Source organism: Stegostoma tigrinum, chromosome 13, assembly GCF_030684315.1.
Source record: "Stegostoma tigrinum isolate sSteTig4 chromosome 13, sSteTig4.hap1, whole genome shotgun sequence".
In the NCBI taxonomy this organism is placed as follows: domain Eukaryota; kingdom Metazoa; phylum Chordata; class Chondrichthyes; order Orectolobiformes; family Stegostomatidae; genus Stegostoma; species Stegostoma tigrinum.
Genome location: NC_081366.1, coordinates 45,545,988 through 45,564,312, shown reverse-complemented (window position 1 = coordinate 45,564,312; position 18,325 = coordinate 45,545,988). Strand labels below are relative to the sequence as shown.

The window sequence follows — 18,325 nt, the reverse complement described above, 5'->3', positions numbered from 1 at the left end:
TTACTGCCCCATCAGTCTACTCTTGACCATTGGCAAAGTGTTCGAAAGTCTTACCAACAGTGCTATCAAGTAGCACCTTCTCAGCAATAACCTGCTCAGTGACACTTAGTTTAGGTTCCAAAAGGGTCACTCAGCTCCTGACCTCATTACATCTTTGGCTCAAACATGGACAAAAGAGCTGATTTCCAGAAGTGAGGTGAAAGTGACAGCCTTGACATCAAGGCTGCATTTGGCTGAATGTAGCATCAAGCAGCCCTAGCTAAACTGGAATTGAAGGGAATTAGGGGACAATCTCCCCATCAGTCTACTCTTGACCATTGGCAAAGTGTTCGAAAGTCTTACCAACAGTGCTATCAAGTAGCACCTTCTCAGCAATAACCTGCTCAGTGACACTTAGTTTAGGTTCCAAAAGGGCCACTCAGCTCCTGACCTCATTACATCTTTGGCTCAAACATGGACAAAAGAGCTGATTTCCAGAAGTGAGGTGAAAGTGACAGCCTTGACATCAAGGCTGCATTTGGCTGAATGTAGCATCAAGCAGCCCTAGCTAAACTGGAATTGAAGGGAATTAGGGGGCAATCTCTCTGCTGGTTGGAGCCAGACCTCATAAATAGGAAGATTCTAGTAATTGTTGGAGGTCAATCATCTCAATTCCACGACATCTCTACAGAAGTTCTTCAGGGTAGTGTCCGAGGACCAACCATTTTCAGCTGCTTCATCAATGATTTTCTGCCATCCTAAGGTCAGAAGTGGGATGTTCACTGCTGATTGTACAATGTTCTCCATGATTCATAGCTCCTCAGATACTGAAGTAGTTCACGTTCAAATGCAGCAGGATCTGGACAACATCCAGGCTTGGGCTGATGAGTAGCAAGTAACATTTGTGCCACACAAATGCTAGGCTATGAGTATCACCAATAAGAGACAATCTAACCATGACACATGATATTCCATCTCTGAATCCCTCATTATCAACATCTTGGGGGCTAGCATTGACCAGAAACTCAACTACTTGCCACATAAGTACAGTGGCTACAACAGCAGGGCAGAGGCTAGGCATACTGACTCCCCCAAGGCTGTCCACCATCCACACAAGTCAGAAGTGTGATTGAATACTCCTCATTTTACTGGATGGGTCACGGTCCAACAACACTCAAGAAGCTTTACACAATCCAGCACACAGCAATCCACTTGTTTGGCACTGCATCTACCAACATCCTTTCCCTCCACCACTGATAGTTTCAACGGTGTGTGCCATCTACCAGATGCACTGCAGAAATTCACCAAAGATCCTCAGGCAGCACCTTCTAAACCCACGATCACTTCCATTTAGAAGAACAAGGACTGAAGAAACATTGGAACACTACTACTTTCAAGTTCCCCTCCAAGCCACTCACAATCCTGACTTGAAAATATATTGTTCCTTCACTGTTGCTGGGTCACAATCCTGGAATTCCCTACCTAATGGCATCATGGGTCAATTTACAGCACATGGACTGCAGCGGTTCAAGAAGGCAGCTTATCATCACGTTCTCAAGGGCAACTAGGGAGGAGGAATAAATGCTGGACCAGCTGGCAATGCCACATCCCACAAATGAATTTTTAAAAATCAGTTGAAATTAATGAAAATTCTTCCTGTATTGGTGCTGTACAGTACATACTTTCTAAAAACAAATATGGCATTAAGAGAATAATGAACATTTTAAAAGAGTGTGAATGTACGAATATGAAAAGATAGATTAGGGCTGACGTTTCCATTTATTCTGTTTTAGACTGGCATGGATGGTTTTTAGACCATTAATCCCATTCTTCCCTGAGACTGCCACATGCTTTGCAGAGAGAAGCATAAAAATGTTAAGACAATTCAGAGATAATAAAGTTGTTAAAATTATTCTCTGGAGTAACTCTTGGCTTATTTTTGTCTGTAGATAAGCCCTTATCCATTTGATTTTCATTGCTACTACAGTAAATTTTGGTTAAGATATTCTTCCCTTCTGTTCAGTGAAAAGTGTGTTTCTGCAGACAAGCCTTCAATTCATGCGACAGGAAATGTGTCCTTGACATGAAGTATGTTTGTACAGGAGGCCACAAGGTGCACTTTTTAAGTATACATTTTAGCATTGGAAGCAATATATCTTCCTACAGTAGCATCCTTATCATATTGACTAATGACAAACACCAAATTAACAGACAAAACCTCTTTTACGCTGACTGTTCTGAATCAAGATTTTTAGTCAGAATGGTTAACACAGCAAGATTCAAATCAACTGATTTAAATTAATTGTACTACCCAAACCCAAAATGCTACCATCTAGAATGGGAGCAGGCACTTGAAAACTGTCATGAACAAGATCACCTCCAAATCACACCCAATCTTGACTTGAAAATCGATTGTTATTTTTTAAGTGTTGATGGGTCAAAATTTTGGAACATCCTATCCAACAGCACTGTGGTTATACTGTTTAGCACCAACTGTAGTGGTTACTGTTGAAGGCTCAGATTCACCAAGCAGCATCCCACTGGCAATTAGGATTAGCACAAAATGGCCAGCAATATCCAGATATCATGAATTAAAAGAAAACACTTCTTTCTTTTAAAACAATAAAAGCTACAGGAATTGTTGCAATTTTGATTTTAAAATCAGTGAGAAAATATACAGGAATTAATGCTGTTTATGGTAAAGTGCAATCAAGGACAAATAATTGTTAGTGTCCTTACCATTCAACAGAACTGCTACCTAGTGTTCAAAAACACAATGACTGCCTGACGAGATACCTGATTCCATCTTTAATAACCTGCGAACATTATAATTTTGTTTTCTGTTGGAAGAATGACCAATATAGGTAATGCTTTGGCAATATCTGTCCTCTGAAAATGACACCAGGGATATATGTTAATTGTCCCCTTTTAGTTCAATGTCTAACTTAGACATGACATAGTACATTAAAGACAATTTTAGGAAGTAAAAGCATTGGGCTAATTAAAATGTGTAACACAGACATTCCTTAAGCTTGAAACAGGATAGGACTGATCTGTCACAAAGAATATCCGGAATAATTTAACACTTCTGTCCACGTGGTAAAATTGCAATATGGTATCTCTCTGGTTTTAAATACTGGAATAAACTAAAGCCATATTATTTTTTTAGCTGAACATAGATGATCAGTTCATTTTTGATGACTACTAATAGCTCTGTTAAGTAAACATCAATGAATCCAAATTTTATTATTTGTTTGTTTTAACTCTGTACACGTTTGATGTGCATCCACATTAATGTTACTTACTTTGTCAGCATTTAACATCCATATGGCAGAACACTTGATGTATTTATTACAAAACAGACAAACCAAAGCAATACAATGTCTTTTCTAGCTGCATTAATAACACAAGTCATACACAAGGAAGTGGGTATTTAGATAAAAATAAACCAGAGAATGAGATGAGCCATAAAAAAAACAAGATCAAAGGTTGAGTGAGTTACGCAGTTTTGTGTCAAGACTTGGCTTATTTTTAGATAGATAAATTGTAAGTAGTGGTACTCCATTATACCTTCTTTGTGTATTTTATTACGTACATTCTGAGGAAGTCTGTTCCCTTTGTAATCTAAAATTACCTTTATTCTTTGTATTTAATTTTGCAGAGGTAGAATAGTTAATAAAATATACTTGAAGACAGCCATGTGACAGTGTTCTGTGAAATTCTGAGGCTTCAATGGGTGTCACATGATTTGATTTTTCCTCAGAAAACACATAAAAGGGATGTGTGAGTGGTAAGGTAGCATTTATTTCTAAAGGCTAAATAACATCTAAAAATAATTTCCATATAAGCACATAAGAGGTAGAATAAAGGAGTTAAATTGAGTAGGCATTGTAAGTGTTCAAAAAATACCTATCACACAGCTGAGAACACAAGATTTTTTAATTTCTCTTTTCAAAGCATGAAACAGGGATAGAAAACTAGAATTCAATCAATACATCTGAATTATAAACATCATATACAGAAAGGAAAGAATAAAAGACAGATTGGGGGCAGAGAAAAGGCTTACTAGGTGCAAGAATGAATAACAAACTGGATTAATCACCTCATAGTAATTATGAGGAAGAGACAGTAAGAATTGGAAAATATGATGAATATTCCAGTATATATCCAAATAGTTCATGTTTGAATAAACCAGATCTGATATACTTCTGTCTCCAAAAGATGATGGATAGGCAGCAAACTGGTCCATTTCAGACTGCGTGCCTTAAAGTGTTGCATTTTTGTTGATGGCTGAAGAGGTCAATCCTTTACAAGCTGGTCCTGTCACATGTATCACAACTGAAATTATCAACTGTCATTTTGTATTATTGTAATTTTTGGCATTGGTGTCTCGTGTCAAACTGCTGTAGCCTCTGGTTATCATGACAGGGTGTGCCAGCCCATTTTTCTTTGTCACCAGCTGGTGACTCCTAGGCGTGATAATCAAGGTCCAGCACTTTCATGTCAAAGGTGCTGTGTAAAGCATTGGAGCTGAGCATATCTAGCTTTGATTACCTAACCATCCACAAATTTCATGTGAATATGACCATCTTCTATCCTGCAATTGTGCCTGAGACCAAAACGCTACCTTAGTTCAATGATTGTCAGAAACCTCTGTCTTTGAGAGGACTGGCACTTTTGTGATTTTGTCCTGACAGGGGACTCATATAAGGTACTGCAGGCAGTGACTGTGAAATTTGTTGAACTGCTTTTCTTGATAGCTGTATTGTTTTACAGTTATGCAACAAGCTGCTGAAAACAGGTCTCATAAACCTTTAGCTTGTTCCTAAGGGTTAGTTTGATGTTGTTCCACATGTAATTCATAAATTCATTAAAGATAGTAGCTGCTTTTCCTCTGTGTACATCAAGTTCTGAATCAAGGAACAAGTTGTCTATCATTGTTTTCCCAAAGTTGAAGAATTTGTCGACCTCTACAAGAAGATGTTAATTACGAGATGTAATATTTGTTTCATGACCACACTTTTCTTGATTGCTATGGTCAAGGAGAAGCTCTGGTAGACAAAGTCCATGAGATTTTGTAGATGAATTTCAGTATAGGCAACAGGCACAGCACCATCACAAGCAAGAGTTCCCTTACCAGGAGATGATGTGCACTTGTTTTTGTTATCAGTTGTGATGGATTTTAGAACTTGTCAATTGACCAGTAAACTCCGCGATGTCAGCTCAGAGGGCAAAGATTGGGGGGCATGCAGAAGAAGATGTAAAAAAAGAGTGGTGGCTGGGACAAGAGTCCTCTTTCACTCTATTTGTTACTCAGTTGAAGTGGAATCATCATACTGTACAGCGCTGTGCATATGCTCACGGTAAAAACAGATCAGATTCAGCAGTTTAGTGCACAGCGAAATTTTTCGAAAATTCTGTTCCACTGGCAGTGTTGAATGCATTAGTGAGATTTATGAAAGTAAGGTAAAGGGATATATCCTATTCTCTAGACCTCTCTCGTAGCTGGTATATGAAGACTGTGCCCACAGTGTATCTGCCATTACCGAAACTGCATTCTGCTTCCAGGTACACTTGGTCTGCAAAGGACTTCTCTGTGATGTTAAAGAATGAGATGCCCCTGTAGTTGAACTACATGTTCGACATACTGCAATGCCACAAATTGTTACATCAAATAGTTCTGACCTGCAGGTTTAACATCAGAAATTAAAATTTGAAGCAAAAATATCAAAAATAGTTTTTATAGTTTGGTATCATTTTCAGATTTTGCTGAATGTTGTGTTCTAAGGAAAGAAATGCAACAACTGCAGTGTAACTGTATTCATGTTATCATTAAACTAAATAAAGAAAACTGTTCCGACTGAAGAGGTTGACTGATATTTTAATCCCTCCAATCTTTTTTGCAGTTTTACAACATTTGAGATTACAATATTTTAACAACCCATACTAAAACTATTCATAACATGAAACAGAAACCTGACCTTGACATTTTTAAGAAGCAAGTTCTGGCATTGAGATTAGCCACAAAACAGCAAGGTTTTACAGACAGATTATATTTTGTGAATAAATGGAGCATTGTCCACACAGAAAAACAAATTGCCTTTTCTGATGAGAGGATGGAGTAAACTGTAATATTTAATGGTTATTTCTATCCATTCAACATATAGCACCCAAGAGTATAATTCAGTACCACATTCAGCAAACACTTTACTTCAGATTTCTGCCTGTGGGAATCTAAAGGATCAATAATAACAATATATCAGTGTAAATGACCAATACAAAACCTTGAATCTACTATTATGTTAGCACACATACCACTTAGTAGCAGCCAGCAAGTTATTGTATAGGAAAATGACTTCAGACAGTAATTAAGCTGAGGCAACTGCACATTTTTGGGGTTTTTTTTGTATTTGTTCAATGGATACGTTATTCTCATCTTATTAGAATAACAGCCACACTAGAAAGCTAGAAATAGTTAGAAAAATAGAAACAGAATTGCCAAGCATTGCTGGGATTGTGCTCAGATTCTACTGATCTCAAAATATCTTAATACAATTGTAGAAAATAATTTTGTTTCAGTTCTGTTAACCAGGCAAAACATACCCAATTATTTTGTTTTCAGTTAAAGTTTTAAAATGCTCCTTGGCAAGCCCTTATTTTGAATAAATTAAATTGAATTTATCTATTACACAGAGGATTTAGCAAATTATGCACAGGCTTTTTTTAATAAGGGCCAGCTGTTTTTGTAATGAAACACATATAAAAAGAAAATTAAGAAAACCACTTCAATGATTTTTAAAAAAAAATTGAATGTAATTCTAAAGCACATTTGAATGATATGGCAATGCAGCCCAAATAAACATCACTTAATATCACCTCCAGTCTGAAGCTGGGTTCCATCTGCAATGACACTTCTTGAGTTCCCGACACATAACTTCATCACTGGAGGGAGGCACCAACTTCAGACCAGTGACTCCGCACAGGTGAAGTGGACTGCAGTGAAATAGGAGAGGCCGCCTTAATACTTGTCAACCTTCTCAGAGTAGTGATGATAGATGCCAGGGATCAATACTGCCAGTCATCTTATTGTGTGTGGTTGGTCTCTGATAGCAAGATCAGGTATTGGGGATAAAATAGCAATCTTCATTTTTTGTGAAACCAAAGAATCTATGTACATGTTATTATTACACATGCACCGTTGCAATTCTAGGAAATGTGTGAATGGATGAGTAATTCCATTTTAAAACATGTTACAATAAAAGAAAGACATCGTTAGAATAAATGAAATAAATTATCGGCTTTAAGCTTATTCATGTTTCACTTCCTTATGTATTTATAATCTTTTATCTCTGTGACACAAATTAATTTTGGTGATTAATCAGCTTGCTGAGGTAAAACATGAAAAAGATAGGGAAATGAAAAGAAGTAGCTTTATATTTCGTCATCATTTAATCAATGGGCCAAATAAATCAAAATCATTCTGCTGCAGTGCTCCCACGGGTACAGCACTGTGGACTTCTTATGTTGTGCAGAACTGCTTGAAAAACATTGCTTTGCCGTCTCTTGTTTTCTTCCTTTTTCAAAGATTCTTTCACCGAAATGGGTTTATCATTTTGAAACACTTCAGTGTTTTGTTTGCCATGCTCCTCTATTTGTTTTTCCAAATGTTTCTGGATAGCTAGTCCTAGCACTTCTGCATCCATGGATGCTCCATAGACTTCCCATGTCATTCCTTTTTCATCCCACTGGACATCGCGCACTGGCTCTGGTTGCTCATCTTCCATGGCCTCCACATGAACCTCAGGGAGTGTGGCAAGTGGAGTCTCCTCTAACGGAGTCATCGGGCCAGTGGCGACGGATTTACATTGCACTGTTATATCCACCTGCATCTCAACATCTTTTCTAGGCAGTGTAGTGAGAGATGATTGGGTCACTGGACATGCTGTTGGCTTCTCCTCTCTTTGATCTCGTAATCTGACATTAGGGATTTTAAATACTGGATAGTTATCTAAAGGAGCCAAGGGACTAGTGGCAACAGATGTCTTCTGCACTTGAATAGCTACCTGGACCTCAGCATCTTGGCTAGTTGCGGCAGGTGTAGATATCTGTGAAAGACCTTCAGCTGTCTCAATGTCTGTGCTCAATTTCTCGCTCTGCTGACAATTTTCTAGCCTGTTTATATCTGATTGAAGGACTGATTCAACGTTTGTTGGTTTTAGCATCTCTTTCTGATTAAGAGATTGCTGCGGGTCAGTGCAGCTGGATGCTTCCATTCTTCTGTCCTCTGGCTCACAGCCTGTCAACGGGGTCTCTGACTCAGCTTCTGAACCGTCAACATTCAACCTCGTGCTTTCTTTCGTCTTGAGGCAAATGGCTTTGACTGCATCGTCAGTGCTGTTACTGGGGGGTTGGCTGCTCTCTTCCTGCACCTGCTCCTTGCTTAAATCATTCTCAGGCGTTTTACATGGCTTGCCTGTCTCTGCATTGGCATTTTTAGGTACATTAATGCTCATCTCCACCAGATGGCTGTTACTTTCATTGCCCAGGTTATTGTCTGTACAAGGGCTTGAACAACGAGCCTGGCAGTTGGAATGCAATTGAGCTTTTCCAGCTTTCCCTTCTTGCTTATTACAGACAACGGCCTCTGGCAAACATTCATTCTCCATTTCAATTGGGTCTGATACCGAAATGTGCAAACTATCGAGATCTTTGATGGTCCCCATCTTGTTTCATGGTAACGTGGCGCTCTCACTAAACTGCCTGGGCTCTCCCTCTCTCTCTCCTCCTTACAATGGGCTGTTTGTCTTTTGCTCAGATCCTTGGGAGATTGCCATTTGAAAACGGAAGCTTTCCAGTCTGAAAAGGGGAAAAGTAAACCGTTTAGAAAATGAAAAATGCAGATTACTAAGAACTACGCTTGAATCAAAAAGGTCAGTCGTCTTACATTTTAAAATGACGACTAGCTTTTTAATTTCATTTCCAAAACTACTCTGAGCTCAGTCCAGCCTGATTGTTCGGACCAGAGAATGAGGAAGATCGGGCGTAGTTTTGGTCAGCACTGGTCTCTCTGGGAGAATGTGGGATTACCTCCACCTCCTGGCCTTTGCGACGACCCCGGGCAATAAGGCTTTGCCTGAAAATTTCAGCGCCCCCACAAACACACAGAGCAGCAGCTAACCCGGTTCCCCGTCACTGTCAGAGCAAAGTGGCCGCATTTTCCCCGTCTAAAACCGGGGACAGATGGACTGACTCCCTCTGTTCCTCCTTAAACCAGGAACACGCAAACACGTTGGTTTGGATGAAATCTGTTGAGAAGGGGCTGGGGGAATGGGCAGGGACCGAGTAAAGGAACTGACCTCGCCAGTCGAGAACCGGTAGCTCTCGCCTCCCCTCACTCAGCGAGCCTCCTTGTCGGCCTCCGGGGACCTTCCAGCACCGTAACCCCGCTGGAGGTCCGGGGGCTTTCCTGAAAGCAGGCTCTCGCCTTGTCCTTCCTCTTTGGGTTCTTCCCGCTTTACATGCGGAGGGACTGCTTCACGCACTGTGCAGGAGGCATCGGTCTCTGTGGAAACGTCCTCTTTTCTCTCTCTCTCTCTGTTGTGTTCCTTTCTTGACCCTTCAATCGATCAGCATTTCAGCTCCCACTCCTAGAAATAAAGAACATGACCCGCACCACGCAGAACTAAAGTGCTAGCAACTTGGATTATTTAACGTGGGGAACAAAGAGTCGATGGGAATGGATGCTGCGTGGGATCGCCATCGGTAAAGCGTGCGGTGTGACTGCAGCGTGTGTGTGTGTGTGGGAGTATCTTTCCAAGTGGGAATGGTGACACCACCTCCCCCTTTCCTCCCACCCCCTACAACCCTCAATACGGTTTCAGGTTCATTTTGTTTTGACTGGAATGAATGATTTGGCGGGGTATTTCCAAGTTTCCTGCCGATTCCAAATATGTTTGGGAAAGATCTGCGTCGGCACAGCGTGCCAGAGATTAGGATTCAAAGGAAATGGAGAGAATTGACTCATTGACCAGCGGAAATTTTTTTATCACGTCTTCGCACAACCGTAGGAATTAAAAGACGCTCCCATTTAAGAGTTTAAATGTGCAGTGGGAGTCGACGGGGCTGGGGGTTGGGTAGTTGTTCAGGGATCAGGAAGAGTCTGGAAAGCGTTCCTAAATTCCAGACAATCTCCTTGATCGCAACCACATGGAAGCTCATCAGTAAAGTGAACCCTTCCGTGTGTTTCTCAACCAGCCTAAAGGCGATGACAGAAACATAACACAAGGTTGAAGAGAATTGGAATACTCATAGATCAGGCAATAACTCCGAATCGTTTATTGAAGGCTATTATCCTGGATTTGGTGCTGAACCAGGAACTCGGATTGTTTCCTATGTTTTGTTTTCTTGCGTTAACGTGCCAAATGTTTATTTGCCAGTGCATCAACGTTAGCACTGGTCGCCACATCAATCATGCTTTCGAAAAGGCTGTATGTGTACGTGTGTTTCCTTCTCTGACATCCTCGTGATTAAAATGAATTTATCAATCCTGAACTGAAAGTAACCAGTGGATAGATTTGAGAATATTATGCATATATCCGTTCCAGCTAATGAAATAGTAACTGCAAGCCTGGCTCAGCGATTAGCTTGTAAACTGCAAATACCACGAAACTGGCATTTAATACTGGAGTCTATATTAGCAGTCGTGCCCAGAAATCGATTGTGAATGACACATTTCAAATAATTAATCGTTATATTGTTTAGTGCAGGGTAAATCCGCCAACAGAAGCAACTGGGGAAAATCTCAGACCATACCTAGATAATCAGTGCCTGTTTTAAACACATTTTACTGGACAGATTTGCAACAGATAAGTCGGTGGATGAGAAAAACCTCTGGATCAACATCAATCGACATTCTGAGTAATGTAAATGATTTTAGAAGCCATACATTTTGTAAGTGAAAGGAAACCTGTCACACCATGAAGTGAGTGCACAAGCAAACAGAGATTGAGACATCGTAAATGCATTGCAAACTTCCTGTTAGTCCACAGCCACATGTGTAGTGCAGAGATGGGTTTGGGTGTTGTATCGGAATGCTCACTTCTTATTACAAGAAGTTGTACGTGGAAGCCATTGGATCGTGACAGCGGTGGAAGGATGAAGATTTGATTTCCCGATATTTAGGGATATTGCTGAATATATTAGGGCACAGCCATCAGCTAAAAACATCAGCCTGTTAACACCACTGAAATGAATTCGGCTGCTTCAACACAGTTGCAGTGTGGAGATTATGCCAGTGCCATGTTGTAAAATCCACATAATAAAAACTCCACCTGGACGTAATGCTGCAGATTTGCAAAACCAATCATGAACATAATCCTGGCTCGACTACTATCTATTTTAACACTTGAATACCACTATTCTTACGAACGAAACTGATAAAAAGAAAGTAACGGGCTCGGTCTGGTTGCACCAGATGAGGAAAAAAAATCCTCGGGAACTGGAATACCTGAAAGTACTGAACTCCTTTACTCATAATAACTTTAGTTTCATGATTTAATCTTACAGCAGGTTACTCTGACACAAACTTAGTCTTCAGCTAAAATACGGTACTGATGAGCACATTCTTGCTACGAAACTTAGAATGTGCAAGTCTAAAAATCAACTTTTCCAAAACAAGTTGGGCAACATTCCTCCCCCGACTGAATTAATCCAAAACATTGACCAACAGCATGAAACGCTTCAGGTAGCATAACGACGTCAAAATTGTTATATTTGGTAAGTCCTTTAAAAATGATTTCTAGCTGTTGCCATTTTATCCGAAGTGCAGCCACATTTAGGTGTGGAATTCATCTGTTCATTTGCCATGGTTTTGCATTAAAATAATGCAAATATCGCACCTCACTCACAAATGGCTAAATATTCCAAATGCTAACGCGCTAAATGGTGTACGCTGTATACGCATGGAAGAGATTGATGATTAACAGGATGAGCAAACAAATGTAAAAACAGTTCAGTAAAGGCCGTGAAAAATACTGTTTAGAAAATCGCACAAAAATCTCTGTGGTACACAGGTGCGGAAGGTGGATTTAAAGGAAGTGTGCAAACATTTGTGATTCCTGAAGTCTTGCTCGTTTATGTCCATCAGTTGCATGTAGCACATGTAGAAGTATTGTTGGTAAGAGCTGTGGATAGCTTTATGCTCGGAGAAGCCTGACCCTGAGCTGCGAACATTTCTGCTCAAAGGGGAAACTGTGCCATTCCCATTGCACAATCGAGTGAAAATGTGTTTGAGGAAGTAAGATTTGGCGGAGGCTTCAGGAGCATTTTTAAAAATACACTATTGCTGAAGAGTAAGATGATTTGTCAGCCCGAATTACGTTTGTCAGTAGCCAGATTTGCGAAATACCTTTAATGTCCAGCCGATATTACAGGAATTAGTGTGAACAAAATATAAAACAATTACAAATGCATTCATTGCAATCTATAAGTTAACATGGTTGCAAACTATTTTTGCATTGTCCTTTTAATCTAGTATTTACACGACAGCAAAGTCTGCAATGAATGCTGGAGGTAATTGTAGCGTAATGATTGGCACCACACGTTGGGCCCTTAAACACTTCTATTGTACAAAGCGGGTGTGAGGAAACTCTGAAATAGGACCCGGATTTTTCGCTGGCCGGACACTCGTTATTGCAACGTAGACTGCAGTTGGAGACAATACGGTGTGGAACTGGAGGAACACGGCAGACCAGGCAGCATCAGAGGAGCAGGGAAGTTTTACGTTTCGCGTGGGGACCCTTGAAGGTCCTGTTCCTCCGAGACTGCCTGACCTGCCGTGTTCCTCCAGCTCCAAACCGTATTGCCTCTGACTCCAGTTCTTGCTATCTCTGAGTAGATTGGAGTAGCGCATGGGGAAACAGGAAACTCCGAAGGAACTGGCCGGGAAATTCAATTTTTAGCTGCGCAATTCCTCAACGCTTGGAACTCTTTAAAAGTTTCCCCTTACTTACGTGGCACCTTAACTACTTGCCTGGCACATTACCTCTTCCCCACCTGGCAATCTCTGGTGACACACTGCACCTTCCCCAGTTGGCACCCTACCTACCTGGCACCCATCACTCTAACGTGGTAGCATGCTACTTATATGGCTCCCTAATCCCTTACTCAACTGGCATGCCACCCTGGCAACCTACCCCTTCTCATGTTGGCACCTTTCCCAGCTAACATCCTACTTACCTGGCACTGTATCACTCTTAACCACCGGGCACAGTACCCCTCTGGCACCATAACGTAACCATGTTCAGGATCTTTACATCTCTGAATATTACAGCTAACTGCTGTGTAAAAAGGACATAGTTTCTCTTGCTCTGATAATTGTGCACAGTGAGAGAACTGTCAGAGTGGAAAGGTGGTTCTGTATTTCTGAGGGAGTCCTAAGTGGAACACCCTCTCAGAAACATGGCGTTCTCTTTTTCATAAAAGAAGAATGGGAACAGCAATCTGCATGAGATAACAACTCCACAGAAAATCCAACCCTACATAGCCCGTGTGGTATAATGGTATATTCTACAATGAGATGTAAATATTCTTTTTGCAAAAAGAAAGTAAAATAGTCCATATAGTCTTCAATTTAACCAGCTCCTGCTTTTATCAGGTCATTACGAAAATGAACTGAGTGTGAGATGGAGTAAAGTAAGTAAAGGGTTAGAAAACAATTCTGGTTACATGAGGTTTTGAATTACAGTACAACTCTTGGGAGAATTGTAAACTATGTAGAGGACAATGCAAAACTTCAAAAATACATTGACACATTGGTGGAGCAGGAAGATAGGTGACAGATCAAAAGTCAGTACAAAGAAGTATGAGGTGATACACGTTGGTACAAAAAATATAGAGAGATAGTATAACATATAAAGTATGAAATGTATGCAGCAGCACAGAGCCAACTGTTTATATACATGAGGCATTAAAAACAACAGGACAATTAGAGAAAGCTGTTAAATTGGCATGCAATATTCTAGATTTTATTAATAGAGGTACAGAATAGAAAAGCAGGGAGATTGTGCTGAACTTACAGAGGGTTGCTTAAAGATTTTGGGCCTGTTTCCTTGGAAAGGAAAGGCTGAGGGGAAATTTGGTAAAAAATTTCAAAATCACAAGGATTTGGATAGAGTATTTAGGAATAAAATGTTTCCACTCTTAAGAGAGTTGAAAACCAAACAGCACAGTTTGAAAATGTGTGGCAAAAGAAGCAAATGCTAGGTGAGATAAACTTTTTCACTGTCAAGTGGTTTGGGTTTGTAATTCACTGCCTGAAGTACAGTGAAGGCAGGTTTTGATATAGGCATTTAAAAGGACATTGGATGAATATTTAAATAGAGACAATATGCAGAGCTACGGGGAATAAAAACAGGAAATAGGTACCAAATCAAAATGCTCAAAGATTTTGGTTCAGACGTGATGGGCTGAATGGCTTCTTTCAGCATGATAACTGTTGTGTGTTTCTGTTACCATAGCTAAGCAAACAAATAGGAGTCTGTTTTGAAATGTTACAGTGTCACTTCATTTTCATACAATGCTTGTGCAGTATAATCTATTTGTAACATGTTCCTATTACAAACATGACATTTATTTAGTGTCCTCAATGGGTAAAATATACCAAAGTATTTAAATTCATTCTAGTAGGGATTTCATGTTAAAGTAGTTCCTTTGGTATGCAACTTTAAAAAGAGAATTTGCACCCAAATTTAAACACTTTGAATACTGATAAAAAAATACTGTATGTGAGTTAAACTTGAAAAAAAACTGTTTTGGGGCAAAGTTCACCAACCAAGCAGTGAATTCGAAGGCAATGAAAAAAAACAAGAGTTTGCTCTGTTCACTTTTGGAATGTTGAAAGAAGTCCAAAGTCCTTCTTCAGATTCAAGGAAGAGCTTGAAAATGAAAGTTAACTCTTCTCAGATTTCAGAAGCCTATGTGGCATTGCACTAGCTGAGTTTTCAGACTTAATAGTGCAATTTGCAAATGAATATTGTGGTTAAGTTTAACATTATGTCATTCAGAGCAAACTGAAGACTTAGGAAATTAATAAGTGCACAATTTTTCATAAACCAAATGTAGGCAAAATGTGACACATTTTCTGTTTATGTGGGGCATGGGATCGCTCATGGGAAGTATGAATTGAATGGGGAAATAATGTTTCAAAAGCCTGAATATTTATAATCAGATTAGTACCCAAGGAAATGCAGGTGGCATGTATCTTAAGAAATGCAACAATAAATTGATGAATTAGGCCTACCTGCCTGAAAACAACAAATTCTAAATCATTGAATTTATGTTGTACGCAATTGGTTCTCCAATGATGCAAATATCTTCTATGCTGTCATAACTGTTGCCTCCTAAGTCTTTCATCCATACAGGAAGCTATTTATGCAGCAGGCTAATGCATTTATCACATCAATAGCATGCTAACTCACTAGCAAATCTATTTATAATGAAGTTTACTATGGTACTAAGTAGTTAGCAGTTATTATTTAATGCTGCGGATTATTATGAAACTTATATTTTGTGAAGAGAAAAATAGAGCGTGTTACTAATTCTGTCACGTTTTCCATGAATGCTTTTAATCCTAGCATAGTAGTGTGAACAGGGAGAAAGTAGGTATGTTATGTAACATTGTAGTTGTTGACATTGAGAATAACAGTGTTACCCTGGCAATTGAAATGTGAATTCTTACTCATATTGTATTTAAAAAATTATCACATATTTGAGATACCTTTTTAACGTTATTAGTAAAGTTAGTAAAAGATGTTTTCTATTACTCAAATTACATAGAAAATGTGGGACTATTTAATTATTATCTATGAGGTGTATGCTTGTTATACAATTATCCTTCAATTTAAATCATGTTTGATTGTAATAAAGCACCACTTCATTTAGACTTTTTACAACTGCTCTTCATTGCAGCTATAGATGGCTCTCTATTCAATAATGTTCCAACCCATGGGAAACAAAAAAAAGCTGAACTTTGTTATCTGCCAATTCAGCTTTCTTATGTGTGCTAATTAGTATGTGTGGACCAACTTTAATTCAACCTTGCTGATTTATCATCAACAGAATTTGTTATTTACAATTTAAAATAATTTGAGAATAAAATATGTGTGTCAGAAGAGATTCAGTTTGTTGTGCTACAGGAAGTGCAAGGCCAATGATGTCAGTATGCTTCCACATTGCAATGATTGAAAACAATTACGTAAAGATTGTAATAAAATACACATAACATCTATCGTGTAACATGAGTAAATTATTCAAGAATTATGAAAAAGGTTAGCTGTGAATGTGATGAGATCATTATTTGTACAGATAATAAATGAAAGTCATTAAACTTCACTTGTAATGTGTATTGTTTATTTCAATATATCAGACAGCAACAGGGAGTTTCCCAACTGATGCAATATCTGCTATCTGAGGAGAAAGCCCAAAGATTAAGACAGATCAGACAAAATTGTGCCCATTTGTGGCGTGAAAAAGATATATACTTATTGGCTAAGTGAGGACAAACTGTGAATTGTAACAGATTTACATGTATGCCATTAGAAGGATGCAAATATACTTAGCCGTTTTAAAAGAGTAATGGCATGTTATCTACTATTGCTTTTCATTGCTCTGGAATTGATATACAAGATTTATTTTTCATTGATGATGTTACTTTTTGCTGTACTTCTAAACTTGTAGACCAGGCCTGCAAGAAGTACTTCAATTTCAATAAAATATCACAAAATGTTCTACATTCATTCTGACTCTAAGTTCTTGTAAAATATCTGACTTGTATTAGTGGTACGGCAGTTCAGTTGATACTGACTATTGCTTGGAGGTGTGGTATGGAAGTGGTATAGTCGTGTAAAGGATTTATTCTTTATAAGCCATGAAAATAATTAAACCTTGCAGTTTAGCAAATTCTACAAAGTGATATAGTTTAGCTATAGTGTCATATTTAATTTTAACTGTCTATCTTTAGATTAGATTGAAAGTAAGATAAGAGGTGGACAGAGCATTACACCAAACATGTAAAGGTTTAGCACCTAACTTGTTTTTGAAAAGCGTGTGATTTTATGACGATGAATCAGAATCCCAATGTACAGTGGTCACTTTTAACTTGGAGTTCCAAATGTGATTTTTAAAGGAGGCCTATATAGTTAAGGTCTGCTGAAGATGTAACATCAGTGCCTGTCTGGAGTTGGGGGTGGTGTGTAGGGGCGGCGTGGGTAGAAGGCAAGAGAGAGAGAGAGAGAGGGGGTAAAAAAAATGGAATGTAATAAATAAAGTGTCAAAGAAACTTCAGATAGACTGGACTGTGATCTCTTGTAACTACAAGGATAAAGAAGGGCTGATCACGCCCTGCTCTGAAGTACGTTCAGCGGCCCTTTGTCGAAACTGAGGAAGGTGTTCATGTTTACCTTGTTCATAAACTGACCCTGAGCTTTCAGTTGTCAGCCACTTCACCACACTGCTGTGCTCTCATACCAACATTTCTGTCTCAGGCCTGCTGAAATGCTCCAGTAAAGCTCAATGCAAGTTGGAGGAACAACTCCACATATTCTGCCTAGGTACCTCACAGCCTTCAGGACTCAACGTTGAGTTTAACAATTTCAAAGCAAGAACACCTTCCTCCATGTTTGTTACCCACCCCCACAAACCGAGGCCCTGTTCCTGTTTGGGTTGCTGCCAGCACAGCCAACGTATTTTCAACTGTTCATACTTCCCTTTAGCACCCATTTGACATTTATCTCTCCCACAGCTTATCAGCAATCCCTTTGCCTTTTCTTTCTCTCTTTCTCCACTCATTCCCTTACCCCACCCTCCTATCTGTCATCACTACTATTTCCAAGCTGCTTTCAGTTCTGATAAAGGGTCACTGAAGGGTCACTGCTTCTCTTTCCACAGATGCTGTCAGACTGGCTGAGTTTCACAAACATTTTTTGTTCTTGTTTTGGATCTCCAGTATCCATAGTCCTTTATTTTATTATATAAGCTTATTCAGGCCTGCGACAAAGATAACCACTAGAGAGAAAGGATCCTTTTTGAATTATCCTTGTTGCGCTAACCTGTTTAAATTAACCAAGGGGATGGGCAAATAAAGATTGGAGCCTGTTCATCCTTCTTCCCATCTGGAACCATAACAAACTAGGGAACCTGGCTCGGGATCTGGGTTGTAACAGTGAGTGAGAATGATATTAGAACTTCAAGAATGCACATTTCAATTAAATATAGGTCAGTTTGAATCTGTATTTGGAAAAATATTTTCCACTCCACACCAATATTAAATTTTCAATGTAAATCTAAAGTC

The 18,325-nt window shown here is 39.2% G+C and overlaps 1 protein-coding gene and 1 long non-coding RNA gene across 3 annotated transcripts in view; one reads left to right on the top strand and one right to left on the bottom strand.

Moving 5' to 3' along the window:
• Positions 1–3,400: 3,400 nt before the first annotated feature.
• Positions 3,401–9,812, bottom strand: LOC125458276 (GRIN2-like protein). Of its 2 annotated transcripts, XR_007248798.2 has the most exons (3): positions 9,336–9,812; positions 6,856–8,835; positions 3,401–5,664 (listed from the first exon to the last, which is right to left on the bottom strand). XR_007248798.2 is itself a non-coding variant. In XM_048543427.2 (2 exons), the coding sequence occupies exon 2, from the start codon at positions 8,700–8,702 to the stop codon at positions 7,455–7,457; it is 1,248 nt and encodes a 415-aa protein (XP_048399384.2). In that variant the 5' UTR covers positions 8,703–8,835; positions 9,336–9,812; the 3' UTR covers positions 5,841–7,454. The 2 variants fall into 2 exon arrangements, 1 of the variants encoding a protein (XP_048399384.2); XM_048543427.2 differs by lacking the exon at positions 3,401–5,664 and having other exon boundaries at positions 5,841–8,835.
• Positions 8,373–18,325, top strand: part of LOC132210474 (uncharacterized) — a 164,141-nt gene continuing 154,188 nt past the window's right edge. Inside the window, exon 1 of the long non-coding RNA XR_009446617.1 lies at positions 8,373–11,754. This is a non-coding gene — a long non-coding RNA (uncharacterized LOC132210474). The remainder of the gene's footprint in view (positions 11,755–18,325) is intronic.